The sequence below is a fragment of the Anomaloglossus baeobatrachus genome, chromosome 11 (assembly GCF_048569485.1).
Source record: "Anomaloglossus baeobatrachus isolate aAnoBae1 chromosome 11, aAnoBae1.hap1, whole genome shotgun sequence".
NCBI classification, from domain to species: domain Eukaryota; kingdom Metazoa; phylum Chordata; class Amphibia; order Anura; family Aromobatidae; genus Anomaloglossus; species Anomaloglossus baeobatrachus.
In genome coordinates this window covers 133,284,106-133,297,934 of record NC_134363.1, presented here as the reverse complement: position 1 = coordinate 133,297,934, position 13,829 = coordinate 133,284,106, and the positions used below count along the sequence as shown (strand labels likewise).

General features: G+C 41.4%; 1 protein-coding gene across 1 annotated transcript in view; it reads right to left on the bottom strand.

Annotated features, from left to right (window-relative positions):
- Positions 1–250: 250 nt before the first annotated feature.
- The window catches only part of GPR153 (G protein-coupled receptor 153), a 115,259-nt gene continuing 101,680 nt past the window's right edge, over positions 251–13,829 (bottom strand). Inside the window, exons 5-6 of the mRNA XM_075328918.1 lie at positions 12,774–12,958; positions 251–1,541 (exon numbers count right to left, since the gene is read on the bottom strand). Coding sequence (XP_075185033.1) covers positions 768–1,541; positions 12,774–12,958 — 959 coding nt within the window. The 3' untranslated portion in view covers positions 251–767. The remainder of the gene's footprint in view (positions 1,542–12,773; positions 12,959–13,829) is intronic.

Here is a 13,829-nt window from a genome sequence, read left to right as displayed (position 1 = left end):
TATATATATATATATATATATATATATATATATTGGAGGGACTAAGAAAAGGCGGCAGACATCAGCATTGAAGCTTTGATGACCTTCTTGTGATACAAGATTTACATACTCAACATACAACAAATTACTTCCGCTTCTGTGAAAAAAAATTATACATTACAGAGAATACCATACAGAATAAGTACAATGTTAGAGATTTTTCCTTTTTTTTAAATCTTAAGATTTTTTTTTTTTTTTTTAGTAAAACAATTTTTTTTAACTCATTAGCAAAACCCACACAAAACAATTGCCATTCGATAATAGAAAATTGTAAAAAGTCACTTATAGAGAGTGGACAAAGGGATTACAGAAGCATGCATAATATATTTATTGATGACGTGTAAGGAGATAATGATTTTTAAGACACATTTTTCATGTACAACAAATTGGATGCATTGTTACATTTTTTTTTTTAGAAAACAAATGTATTTAGCATTTTTTTTTCTAGATTTTTTAAAATTTTTCTATCAGGAGAGCCCAAGCTGATTATGACCTGTAAAATCTGTATTCCTGATTTTTTTTATACATTTTTTCCCTAAGAAAAGCAAAAAAAAAAAGTTAAAAAGTTGTTTTTCGTTGAGATAAGTAAAATACAAGTTCTCTTCTTTGGTGCAGTTTCCAGTTCCGGGTATTAAAATACAAGAAAAGGAGAATTTGTAAACCCTGAAACAAAGTACCTGTCCTTGACCAAAAAGGATATGTCCAAAAATTACAAAAAAATTCAATCCCTAAGACGTAGATCCAATGGAATCTGAATGAAACGTTATGTAACCCGATGACGCAGAAGGTGAACTTAAAAAGCTGTTTGTACTTCCCTTATCTTCTATCTTGTTGGGTTGGTCCTGTCCAGTCCATGTATTGCTTAGCCCCTTTTGCAAATTGTTTGAGTCACCAGAGTTATTTTTTGATGATACCTCATCCAATTTCTGAGATTCAGCCTTCTGAATATGTCTTTGACTATTACGGGCTCTTCGGTGGCCTTCGGTATAGAACCTTTTGTGGTCATCATGAGGTCTATGATGACTAGGTACATTTAGAGTACAACTTTTTCCATGAGGAGAGAATCTCCGTAATACCTGTGGCTCTCGCTCAAAGTCAGTCAGGGTAAAATGAGTAAGTGTAGGATGTTGTAGGGCATCAGGAATGAGAGCAATAGAAGAAGACCTAATTGGACCTTTCCTTGGACTCGGCAGAGGAGTGTCATCGATAAAACTGACCACTTCTTCTCTGCTAAAGCACTTAAAGTCGTCTCTGTAAAGTTCTTCCAGGGTGAAGTGTTTGAGTGAAATGAGGCTCTCAGAGGCTTTCCGGCACTTTCGATAGGGCAAGCTGGCGTCTTCATGGTACATTATCAGGCTACTGCGTCTTTCACGTCTCGGCAGTGTGAAGAATGAAATCGCAGCAATATCTTCTGCGGATCCCCAACCGTGAATGAATGCCGGTATCTGTCCTGTAGTAAATATTTCCGTTTCATCATGGGAATAGCGTCTCGTTGGAGGGACCTACGGTAAATATCACAGAAGACATTAAAATAGGCCGACAGGTCACCATGTTGGAAGAAGTATTTTTTGAATCTATATAAAAAAAACAAGCAGTCTTCATAAAACATCATGGCTTGGTGTCAATCATAATGAGTATTTGTAGAAAAGATGATTCAATTATAAAAAACTAACATGAAAATAGTCTAGTACTATATGATATATAAGCCTATGGATAAGAGACCAAGATGCCCAAAGGCCCTTTATGTCTTTAGACATTTTGACACATTTGGCTGCAGCGCTCATGTGCCAACCAAAGCGGAAGAGGAGAGAGAAACGGGGAGGACTTGGCCAATTGGATGGAGGAGCAATGGGGCATCCAGATCGAGGGATGTTTTATAGAAAAACTCTCAAAAATCTGTTTAAGGCTCTGTGCGCACTGGGAAATGGAATTTTCTTGTGAAAATTCCGCATGCTCTCAAAGATTACCGCACCCGCGGTAAAAAACCGCGGGAAACCGCACCCGAAAACCGCATGCGGTTTGCCGCGGTTTTACCGCGGTATTATTCGTGGTAGACGCTGCCATGATCAAGCCTGGGGTTAATGGCGGTGATCCCCCATCACCATTAACCCCTTGTATTACCTTGCTGCCACTGCTACACGGTGGCAAGAAGAGCCGAGGACACTCCCGGTGCTGCCGCATAATGCATGCGACAGTGCCGGGGCAGCTGCGGCTGATATTCTCGGCTGTGGGAGGGGGAGTGAGGCGGGGGACATTACCCCTGCCCCTCTCCCTCCCCAGCCTGAGAATACCGGGCCGCCGCTGTGTGCTTACCTCGGCTGGAAGGTAAATATGCGGCGGAGCCCACGTTCTTTGTTTTCTATATTTCCGTTTTCTTTCTATGTGTGTTCTATGTGTCTGTGTCTATGTGATCTATGTCTGTGTGTGTGTGTGTGTCTGTGATGTCTATCTGTGTCTGTGATGTGTGTGTGTTTACTCTGCACGGCTTCCTCTTCCTGTAATGACATCACTTCCCTGCAAAACCGCAGACAGGCGATGTACATTACCGGAGGTAAACCGTGAAATACCGCAGGGAATAACGCAGGAAAACGCAGTGAACTGCACAGAATTTGCTGCCTGCGTTATTCCCTGCGGGATTTCATGATTAACATTGAGTCAATGGAGTGAAATCCCGCAGCGATGTGCGGAAAAGAAGTGACATGCACTTGTTTTTGCTGCGGGATTCCCGCAGCAAAACATGCAGCTGTCAAATTCCGCCCAGTGCGCACAGGATTTTTTTTCTCCATAGGATTTGCTGGTGATTCACTGCAGAGATGTTATGAACATTTTCTGCAGCGAAACATGCAGCAAATCCGCGGAAAATCCGCGGCAAAATCCGGTAAGTGCGCACATAGCCTAAGCCTTTAGGTCATACTCTGAAAAAGGCTCAAATGTAAAATATATGGCAGGACTTGTTTACATCTCCAGATTGTATGCCCCTTATACGTGCTCTACTATTTATGGTTCTACAAAAGTCAAATTCTGTAAAATACCATGCCATGAAAGACCTTATGGTGAAAGAAAGACTTGACAAGTAAAAATGATCTATGATTCCCTTATTTCTGAAAAATAATATAAACAATAAAAAAAAAAATCGACTGGTAAATGGCATTATGGTCAAACTTCAAATGAAATGTGAATTAAACCTGCCTATAAATTCTAACATCTCCTACCCTGTAATTCCACCATATCCAGCCAATCAAAGTGTAAGACTCATACAATTGTTCATGACCCAACACTTTTCATGATGAGCAAAACCTGTGGATTTAAAGGAAACATGTCATGACTAGTGATGAGTGAACACTACCATGCTCAGGTGCTCGGTACTCGTTAAGATCAGTTGGATGCTCTAATGGGTTCAACTTGTGTACTGAGTATAATGGAGGTCAATGGGGAACTCAGGCACTTTTCCGGAAGGCCTTCTGGAAAAATGCTTGAGTTCCCCATTGAATTCCATTATACTCAGTACACAAGTCGAGCCCATAAGAGTGTCCAACTGTTCGTTATGAATACTGAGCACCTGTGCATAGTAGTGCTTGCTCATAACTAGTTATGAGTACTGAGCACCCGAGCATGGTAGTGCCCGCTCATCACTAGTTACGAGTACTGAGCACCCGAGCATGGTAGTGCTCACTCATCACTAGTTACGAGTACTGAGCACCCGAGCATGGTAGTGCTCACTCATCACTAGGTACGAGTACTGAACACCCAAGCATGGTAGTGCTCGCTCATCACTAGCTACGAGTACTGAGCACCTGAGCATGGTAGTGTCCGCTCATCACTAATCATGTCCCTTAATACTACTAGCTTGCTGATATGTGGTTAATTTGGAGTGTAATTACGTTACAATGCTGTCCAGCCGTATTACTGAAAGTGCGGCTACTGGGAGAAAATGCACTGTATTTCTTCTGGGAATCATAGACCATAGCTAGAGCAGATTCAGTCACTGCTTAGTACACATGGAGTGGCAGCTCTAAGCACCTCTGTGCAGAGTGAACTGTCAATGAAAGTGCCAGGTGTAGTTACAGCTGCCGCTCAAAATGCTGTGAGTGAAAGGTGACAGCTCCCGGGAGGTATAAACTTCATGTTCTCCTGGTAGCCGAGGTTTCAATAAGGCAGTCGGGCAATTTTGTAATGCAATTAACCTGGGGATTAACACCTATATCTTCAGCTTAATTTAAGGTCATGACAGGTTCTGTCACGCTTCCGCTGTGCGGAGCATTTTGCATTTGGGATGCTTTTGTCATGGCTCCACTGTGCATAGCATTTTGCATTTGAAAATGCTCTGCTATGTGTCTTGTGCACTTGCTGACAGGTTGTCTTTCAGCACTAGTGTCCCCGCTGGTTTTGGGAGGTGTCTTCACAGATGTGCCTCGTTTCTGGTGATTGCTCTGTTTCCTTACTGGGCTTGCTCTGTCTGAACTTCACCAGTCGCACTTCCTGTTTGCTCAGTGTGCTCTTGGCTCCTGTTTGGTGTAAATGTTCTGATCTTGGCTTCTGACCTCGGACCTCATCCTGACCACGTCTCTGTCTGCTCCCTGAATCTTATACGTTACCTCCTGACTTATGATCCCGGCTTGTCTGACTACCCTTCTATTTATGTTGCTCGTAGTGTCTAGCATTACAGGTTCCCTTTAATATTCCAATTTTTTTAGCTCCTTTTAGATTTTGATAAAAATGTTGCATTGACCCTTAACAGCAGACAGAATTGATATATGACCCTTTCAGAAAACTTTGGCAAAACGGAGATTATCATCATTGTCACTTGGCTTTTAACCTGTACAGAGATGCCGATGGTGTAAATAAAAAACCTTACTTATACCCTCCGAATCTCGCGTCCTTTCCGAGAGAGCAGCTGTACATCATGATAATCTTCGTTTTGTCAAACTGCTATCGGGACGATACACTTCTCCAGCCGCTCTGGCACATCAGACTTCTTCAGATGTTGGGTCTTTACACAACCCTTACAGGTGAGCGCTACCATCACCCTTATCTTGTTCCTTACGTTACAGCCCTATCCGTGTGCCTTCGTCCCATCCTGATCTTTCCCTTTCACAAAACTATCATCCTAGAAATTTATATTTCACACTACAAGATATGATAACGTTTGTCAAAACTTCACCTAAAAAAATTCTGATGGAACAGATCAAATTTTGAAATTTTGGTAAATTTGTACCTTGCCTTAGATACTCACATACACAGGCTATACATATATTGCAATGTAGGCTAATATGCACATCTACAACAAGCAAAAATCAGTATAGAAATGAAATTTGTAACTAGAATTTTTGCTATTTTTCCTTTTAGTCCAATATGCCAAATGAATGACTAATTCTGAATTTTAGATAAAAAACCTCAAGCCAGATGTAAAATGATAAGACAATGGCACATCAATGCATGCAGATTGAAATAAAAAAGTTGCACATGTTGAATTAATAAAATCGAAGCTTAATAGCCCCTAAAGATAAAAATAATCAGATTATTTCCACCACCAGTGAGAGTTTACAAGCCTCTGGAGAAAATGTTTGCAGTAGGCTGGAATGAGGTACACAAGAGAGATGGATGGGTATGGGTTTGGTTGCACTTGAAGCCACTCCTTTGTAATAAAAAAATAAAAAGGATCAGCAGCAAGAAATAGATCAATCAGAATTTAGAAAGCAGAAGTTACCAAAAGTTGACAGACACGTCCCAAAAATCAAGAAACAAAATAGCACAAAGACACAAGGGCAGCCGAAGTGCAAGCAAACAATCTATAAAATTGGAAATTCCTTTATAAAACAAAGCAAAAATTAAAAAGTAAAATAATATTACAAAAAAAATGTTTGTTTTTTTTAATCAAATCAGCAACATAATTTGAGAAATAAACTAAAATTCTGAAAAAAAAATAAAAAAATATTACGTGCAAATTGTTAAATCCCTCTGTGCTGCCATTCTTCATTTTGCCCAGCATAATAATCATGTATACTAAAAATAACAACAAGAACACAATAGTGAGACATTCAAGAGTAAGAATCCCAGACCGAATGCAACGTGAAAATTCCAGCAAATTGTGACAAGGTCAAGTAAAATATTAAAGTGAAATTGAATATTAGGAATAAATGTCGGAATCATGGTAAAGTGTTTTCATTAATCATTCAAATCCTTACAAGAACACTTCTGTCAAAAAGAGGTACTTTTTCTTCATACATACAAAGGTGTGATAAAGTGTTTGCCCCCTTCCTGATTTCTTATTCTTTTGTACGTTTCATATCACCAAACAAATTTAAATATTAGACAAAGATAACACAAGTAAACACTAAAATCAGTTTATCAATGAAGGTCTTTGTTATTAATGGAAAAAGAAATCTAAACCTACTTGATCCTTTGTGGAAAAAGTGATTGCCCCTCTTTATAACATAATTTAACTGTGGTTTATCACATCTTTTGGAAACTCAGTTCAATTTCCCTAGCCACACCCAGACCTAATTACTGCCACACTTGTTGTCGATCAAGAAATCACTTAAATAGGACCTGCCTGACAAAGTAAAGTACAAAAAAAAGACAGTTTGCACGCTGATAATGCTAAAGTATGGAAACCATGAATGTGTGAACATGGACCTGCATTACTGCTACGGAAAATCTAAGAAAAATGAGATATTTAGCATATATAAATGGCCATTTGTATATCTGCCCAGTTGCCACTTCACGGCATATCTCATGACTGGGCACCTACATTATGCTGAAGCCTCTCTCTGGGTTAAAAACCTCCTGTGTATGGCCAAGTAGGAACCTGCTATATAGGATAAGATTACCTGTGACAAAGTAAAGTAGACCAAAAGATGAAATTCCCCCAAGAGTACAGCCAGTGTCAGACTGGCTACCGGAGAAACCGCCACTAATACCAGGCCTGGCTGCGGATACCTGCATTGAGCTCCAGAGCTCTCACCTGAGCTCCGGAGTTCAGCCCGGCCTGTCAACAGCTGTCATGAACTGTACCGTAATCGCCGGGGAATCAGTCGGTGCTTGCAGTTCAGTCCTGCAAACCCTGAGTTCAGTCCAGGCTGCACTCTAGAGCTCAGGTGAGAGCTCCGGAGTTCAATGCAGGTAACCACAACCAGGACTGGTATTACTGACGGTTTCTCCGGTAACCAGTCCGACACTGAATACAACAACGACTCATCAAATAGATTGCAAAAGACACCACAACATCCAAATATCTGCAGGCCTCACTTGCCTTAGTTAAGGTCAGTGTTCATGACTCTGCCATAAAAAAAGAGACTGGGCAAATATGGCCTGCATGGCAGAGTTCCAAGATGAAAACCACTGCTGAGCAAAAGGAACATAAAGACTCGTCTCAGTTTTGCTAGAAAACATCTTGATGATTCCCAAGACTTTTGGGAGAATACTCTGTGGACTGACGAGACAAAAGTTGATCTTTTTGGAAGGTGTTTGTCCCATTACATCTGGTGTAGAAGTAACACAACATTTCAGAAAAGGAACATAATACCAGCAGTAAAATATGGTGGTGATAGTGTGATGGTCTGGGGCACTTTTGCTGCTTCAGGACCTGGAAGACTTGCTGTGGTAAATGGAACCGAGAATTCTGCTGTCTACCAAAACATCCTGAAGGAGAATGTCCGGTCATCTGTTTGTGACCTCAAGCTGAAGCACACTTGGGTTATGCAGCTGAAGGAAGGGGTGCTGGACAGCTCGTGCGGAGTACTCCTTCACCCAGAAGACCCCATGAGCGAATGTGACTTCTGGTGGGGTGCATGACACTTACTAGTTTCTTCAGGCCAGTGTTCATCACCCTACTATAGACAGTTAGTAACACACGCAACAATCGCTCGGCTAACCAGAAACGTTGACTACTATTCTTCACACCGTTATGACAGACATGTCCTTTATTACTTTTCTTTCGCGTAGTATGGGGTACTTCTTTTTGACCAGTCTCCCTCCCTCTGATATCTTGGATTTCATTCTCAATCTCCAGGGTCTGTGACTCTGTTCCCCCTCTTCCTTTCACCTGTGTCCACTGCTGGTCCCCAACAGCTCTCTAGCTGGACAACTCTCTAAGAGCCTGCCATGGTGAACTATAGGCTACGGACCTCTTGAGGTTTGAGGTTACCTGTTCCCTGAATAGCCCTAGCACCGAGGCCATGTCTTCTCTCACTTGAACCCTATACTGTACTGACTCCTCTCGAGACCTCCCTACTGTCCTCTTTCCTGCATCTGTCACTTGCCCCTTAACCCTATCCTTTCCAATCCAATCCATTGTGCTGCTATCCCTGCCCAACCCCTAGGTGGTGCCTGTTGGCAACACTCCCGTTCTACTGCACCTAGCTAGCAGCATGATATATTAGCATATACAATCCAATTGTATAACACAAAATACATAGCACACTTCAGTACCGGAGAAAGTTCCCCTTCTGAACAGCAGGACAATGACCCAAAACACACCAATAAGTCAACCTCTGAATCGCTTATGAAAAACAAAATTAAGACTTTGGGATCCTGACTTTAATCCGATTAAGATACTGTGGCATGACCTTAAAAAGACAGTTCATGCTCGGTAACCCTCCAATTTGGCTAACGTGCAACATTTCTCCAAAAATGAGTGTGCCAAAATTCCTCAAGAGCGTTGTAGAAGACTCATTGCCAGTTATCACAAACGCTTAATTGCAGCTGTTGCTGCTAAGGGTGCCCAACCACTTACTAGGTTTAGGGGAAATCACTTTTTCACACAGGGCCCTGTAAGTTTGGATTTCTTTTTTCCTTAATAATAAAGACCTTCATTTATAAACTGGATGTTTATTTGTGTTATCTTTGTTCAATATTTAAATTTGTGTGGTGATCTGAAACTGTCACATGGTATTTCGCTCTAAACCCGACCAATGTCATGGTGGCATTAGACACTGTTCAGACCACAGACTCTGACACTCCACTCTATGCTTTCTCTGGTGCTTCTGATTTGCACAGGCAGGCTCTGACATTGACCAGCTGTGTGCTCATTAGTAATCAGACTAGGAGGAGTAATTGTCTGCTAGCCTGCTGGTTACTTTTTGGATCACATGTTGTGGGAGACCTATCACAGGTACTCCCCGCCTTTTTAAGATGGAGGAACCTGTCTTCCCTTGCCAACTATAGCTTTTTCTAACCCAGGCTGTGTGCTGTTGTGTTCTAGTTGCTGGTGATTTATTGTATGCTGTTTGTTGTGCTGTGGAAACCCTCTTGTTGTCTGGTTATTTCCTCCCTGCTCTTTAGTTCCTCTTTATCACGTATAGTCTTATATCTCCATGTGGGCAAGCTGTGTGATAGAGTCTTGGTTTCCTAGTTTGTCCTTATCTGTGCGTTCAACTACTCCTGTCCCGGTACTCCCCTGGGGTTGGGGAGAGAGGATATTAGTGCAGGGCTATCCAGGGGCAGAGAAAAAGAGGTGGCCCAGACATTTTCACTATCAGAGGTATCTCAGGGACAGCTACGGCTCCCTAGCCTAAGGGCCAGATTAGGAGCCCCAGTCCCCTGTCATGCCCTCCCACCCCGTGACATTATAGTCAGCCATGTTCTCTCCACACTCAAAACCGAGACTGATATGTTTGAAACATTCTATAAACAGAGGGATCTGAATGAGTTTTCCCTGTCCACCTTGCAGCTTCTCCTCTGGACATCAGCCAGATGCGCAATTGATGGCATTCTAAGGCTATGTGCGAACGTTGCGTATTGTCATGCTGAAAATTCTGCAGCGATTTGGCAGTGCATGTGCATTTCAAAACGCAGCCGATATAGATGTATTGTGACTGCCGAATTGATGCAGAATTCATGCGCTCTGGATGCTTTCTTTCCCATAGACAGAGTGGGAACAGCATCTAAAGCGCACAAAATAAGTGACATGTTGCTTTTTTAAACGCAGCAATTCGGCCACAAATTTCAGCATGCAAATCGCTGCGTTCTAAAACGCAACATGTTCATGGAATTTGCACAATTTACATAGACTTTGCTGGGGACGCAGAAAGCATGCGTTTATACTGCAGTGCAAAGCGGTGTGTGAACTCATGATGGAAATACGCAACGTGCGCACATAGCCAAAGTCGCGCAGCACCATCTCTGATCATCTGTTGAGTCTCAGTATCGAAATCAAAAAAAGGTCAGTGGAGCCTCTGTTAGGAGTCTCGACACAGAAATAGCCAGATATCCCTCCAGCAAGGACCTAGCCAAGGAGTGGCTCTTTTTAAGGAGACCAACATAACCACCATATTAAGTGGCCTTTTTAGTCAATATCCAACTTTTTGACGAGTTTCAAGATATGACAAGGGAAATACCAAGGCCAGGTATCCATCCACAGACAGCTGTTTCGGGGTATTGCCCCTCATCAGTGTGGAGTAGGATTCTAGCAGGGTGAGAGCTCTGACCTAGCCAGAATCCTACTCCACACTGATGAGGGGCAATACCCTGAAACAGCTGTCTGTGGATGGATACCTGGCCTTGGTATTTCCCTTGTCATATCTTTAAACTCGTCAAAAAGTTGGATATTGACTGAAAGGGTCACTTAATATGGTGGTTATGGTGGTCTCCTAAAAAGAGCCACTCCTTGACTAGGTCCTTCCTGGAGGGATCTAGTTATTTTCTGTGTCGAGACTCCTAACAGAAGCTCCACGGACCTTTTTTTGATTTGTATACTTCCCAGGCGGCAATGCACCTAGGATTTCACTGTGTTGAGCGCCCTTGTTGGCTGCCGGCAGTGTTTTCTCAGGCTGGTCTCCCCAAGATCAGTGATTGTTTTGTCTTGCGAGTCTCAGTATGGATCAGAAGTGTGAACTGGAGCAGCAGGAGCTGGAGGAGTCAAGGTAGGAGGTTCGGCAAGACACTGACAACACTCAGCAAGTCCTTCGGAGCCACAAGACCACTAAGAAAGAGGCCGATCCGCAGCTTGGAAATTAAAAAAGTAGGGAGTACCTGTGATTGGTCTCCCACAACATGTGATCCAAAAGGTAACCAGCAGGCTAGCAGACAATAATTCCTGCTAGTCTGATCATTAATGAGCCCACAGCCGGTCGATGCCTGAGCCTGCCTGTGCAATTCAGAAGCACCAGAGAAAGCATAGTGATGTATTGCTAAACAGTTATTCATACCGATGCTGTCACATGTGGTACATGAAGGAAAGATGCCTTAGACTAGGATGTGTTATAATGCAGAGGTATTTGGACAAATTATGGTAAGGGCGGCTAATTCTGTATATGAAGTCATAGTTATCCTTAGGTTAAAGAGGAGGCTCTAATGTTTATAGAATACCATTTTTTACAGCATTATGACCATGATTGGCCAGATGACTTGATTTAGTGGGGGCAGTTTCTTACCAGTTTTGGATAATCTAGACTGAACAACATTTTAGTTGTTTTTTTACCATTCAGATGTAAATAAGAATGTTTTTATTCACCAAAAGCAAGCACAGGTGTTCAAAATGGTAAAGAATTAAAATATAAGATAGGTTACAAAGCTACAGAAGTTTTAATTATGACTCATTAAGATTAAAGGGGTTTCCCCCATCTTCAAGATCCTATTCCAATATGTAGTAGGTGTAATGATGATAATAATAATAATAATAATAATAATAATAATAATATTAAATACCTCCAATTAGAAATGTAGTATAGCTCTATTGATATAGCCATGTCTCTTACCTCATGTGCAGGGCATTGCAGAACCTTAGGTATCCATGGTAATGACCACTAAAAACTAACTAACTAACTGGGACTATATGAGTGTGTTGTAACATTGGATATCTAAGGTCCTGCAATGTCTTGCACATGAGGTAAGTGACATAGCTAATCAGGAGAACTATACTACATTTCTAATTGGAGGTATTTGCTAATATTATTATTATACCTACTACATATTAGGATAGGATCTTGAAAATGGGAATAACCATTTAAACTCCTTTATAGATTATGTGAATAAGGGGTAACTATAGGAAAAGCATATAAATCCAAAAATACAGAAAAATCAGCGATACTACCCAGTACTAATGCACTGCAAGACACTAGTATTGTGACTAGGTATTGGTAAGTATGGCTTTTTCTTCAGTGTTTTTTTGATGAAGAAGGGATAGGTTAATAATTCTAATGATCTTCTTAAGATTTGCCTTGGAATGGAATATTAAAAACGGAAAGCCCCAAATATATGTGTGTCTGTCTTTTCACAATTCACTGTTTATAAGACTTAAAGCATAACCGTCGTTTTAATTTTTATCTCATAAATCAATAGTGCACATGAAATCCGCTTCTATCTCCTCCTGGATTGATATCTCCCTCTTAATTCAGGGCTGATATCTGTAATCAGTAAAGACAGATTTTTCCATTACTGAGATAGGAGATGACAGTTGGTGCTTTTAACATTCTATGGAGAGGGAAGGGAAAGGAGGAGATACAGGTAGACATTAACATTCTGCTGAAAGTTCTTCTGAAACGACTGTTACAGTTATGCATAGAATTTTATGAGCACCAACTGTCACCTCCTATCTCAGTAATGGGGAAATCTGTAATCACTGTAGTGAATTTGAGAATGAATGTTCAGTACAGGTGGAGAAAGAGGCAGAATTCGGCAACAAGATATATTACAAAGTTACTTATTTTCATATATACGATTGATTTGTACAAATACAAAAAAATTAAATGACTGCTTACTCTTTAATAACTTTGCTGCTAAGAAAGTCACCATACCTGGAGATAGTGCATTTTATCTTCTTGAGTTTCCTTCATAGGATACATCTGTGGAATTCCCCTTTCTAAAGCCGAAAAGTCATACTTGGTAATACGTTCCATGGCCATGATATCACCTCCATAATTATAGTCATACGGTCTTTCATATATGAGATCAGAGTGCACTCCGCCATCAGGACTGTGGTCTATACAAAATACAAGAGATAGAGAAGTTCTAATGTGATAAACAAGCATTGGTAATGACCACCACCTAAGAGCAACTGTCATAATTACGTCCATGAGCACCACCCATGAATACATCCATGATCACCACCTAAAAGTACCACCCATGAGTACCATACACAAGCACCACTCAATAGCACCACCCATAATTACATCCATGACCACCACCTAAGAGCACGTCCGAGGAGTACAATACATAACCACCATCCAATAGCACCACCCATGATTACATTCATGGTGACAACCTAAGAGCATCAATCATGAGTACATCTATGACCACCACCTATGAGCACCATGAATGAGGACATCCATGGCCACCACCTATGAGCACCATGAATGAGTACATCCACAACCACCATCTAAGAGCACTTACCATGATTACATCCATTATTACCACCTAAGAGCACCAATCATGAATACATCCATGACCACAACCTACGGACATCACCCATGAGTATATCCAGGACCACATCCAAAGAGCACTAACCATGAATTCATCTATGACCACCACATCAGAGAACCAATCATGAGTACATCCATGACCCTCCTAAGAACACCACCCATGAGTACATCCATGACCACCACATAAGAGAACCAATCATGAGTACAACCATGACCACCTAAGAGCACCACCCATGAGTACATCCATGATCAAAACCTACAGCACCACCCATGAGTACATCCATGACCACAACCTAAGAGCACTACCCATGAATACATTCATGACCACCACATAACAGAACCATTCATGAGTACATCAATGACCCCCTAAGAGAACCAACCAGGAGTACATCCATGAAAACCAGATAAGAGAACCAATCATGAGTACAACTA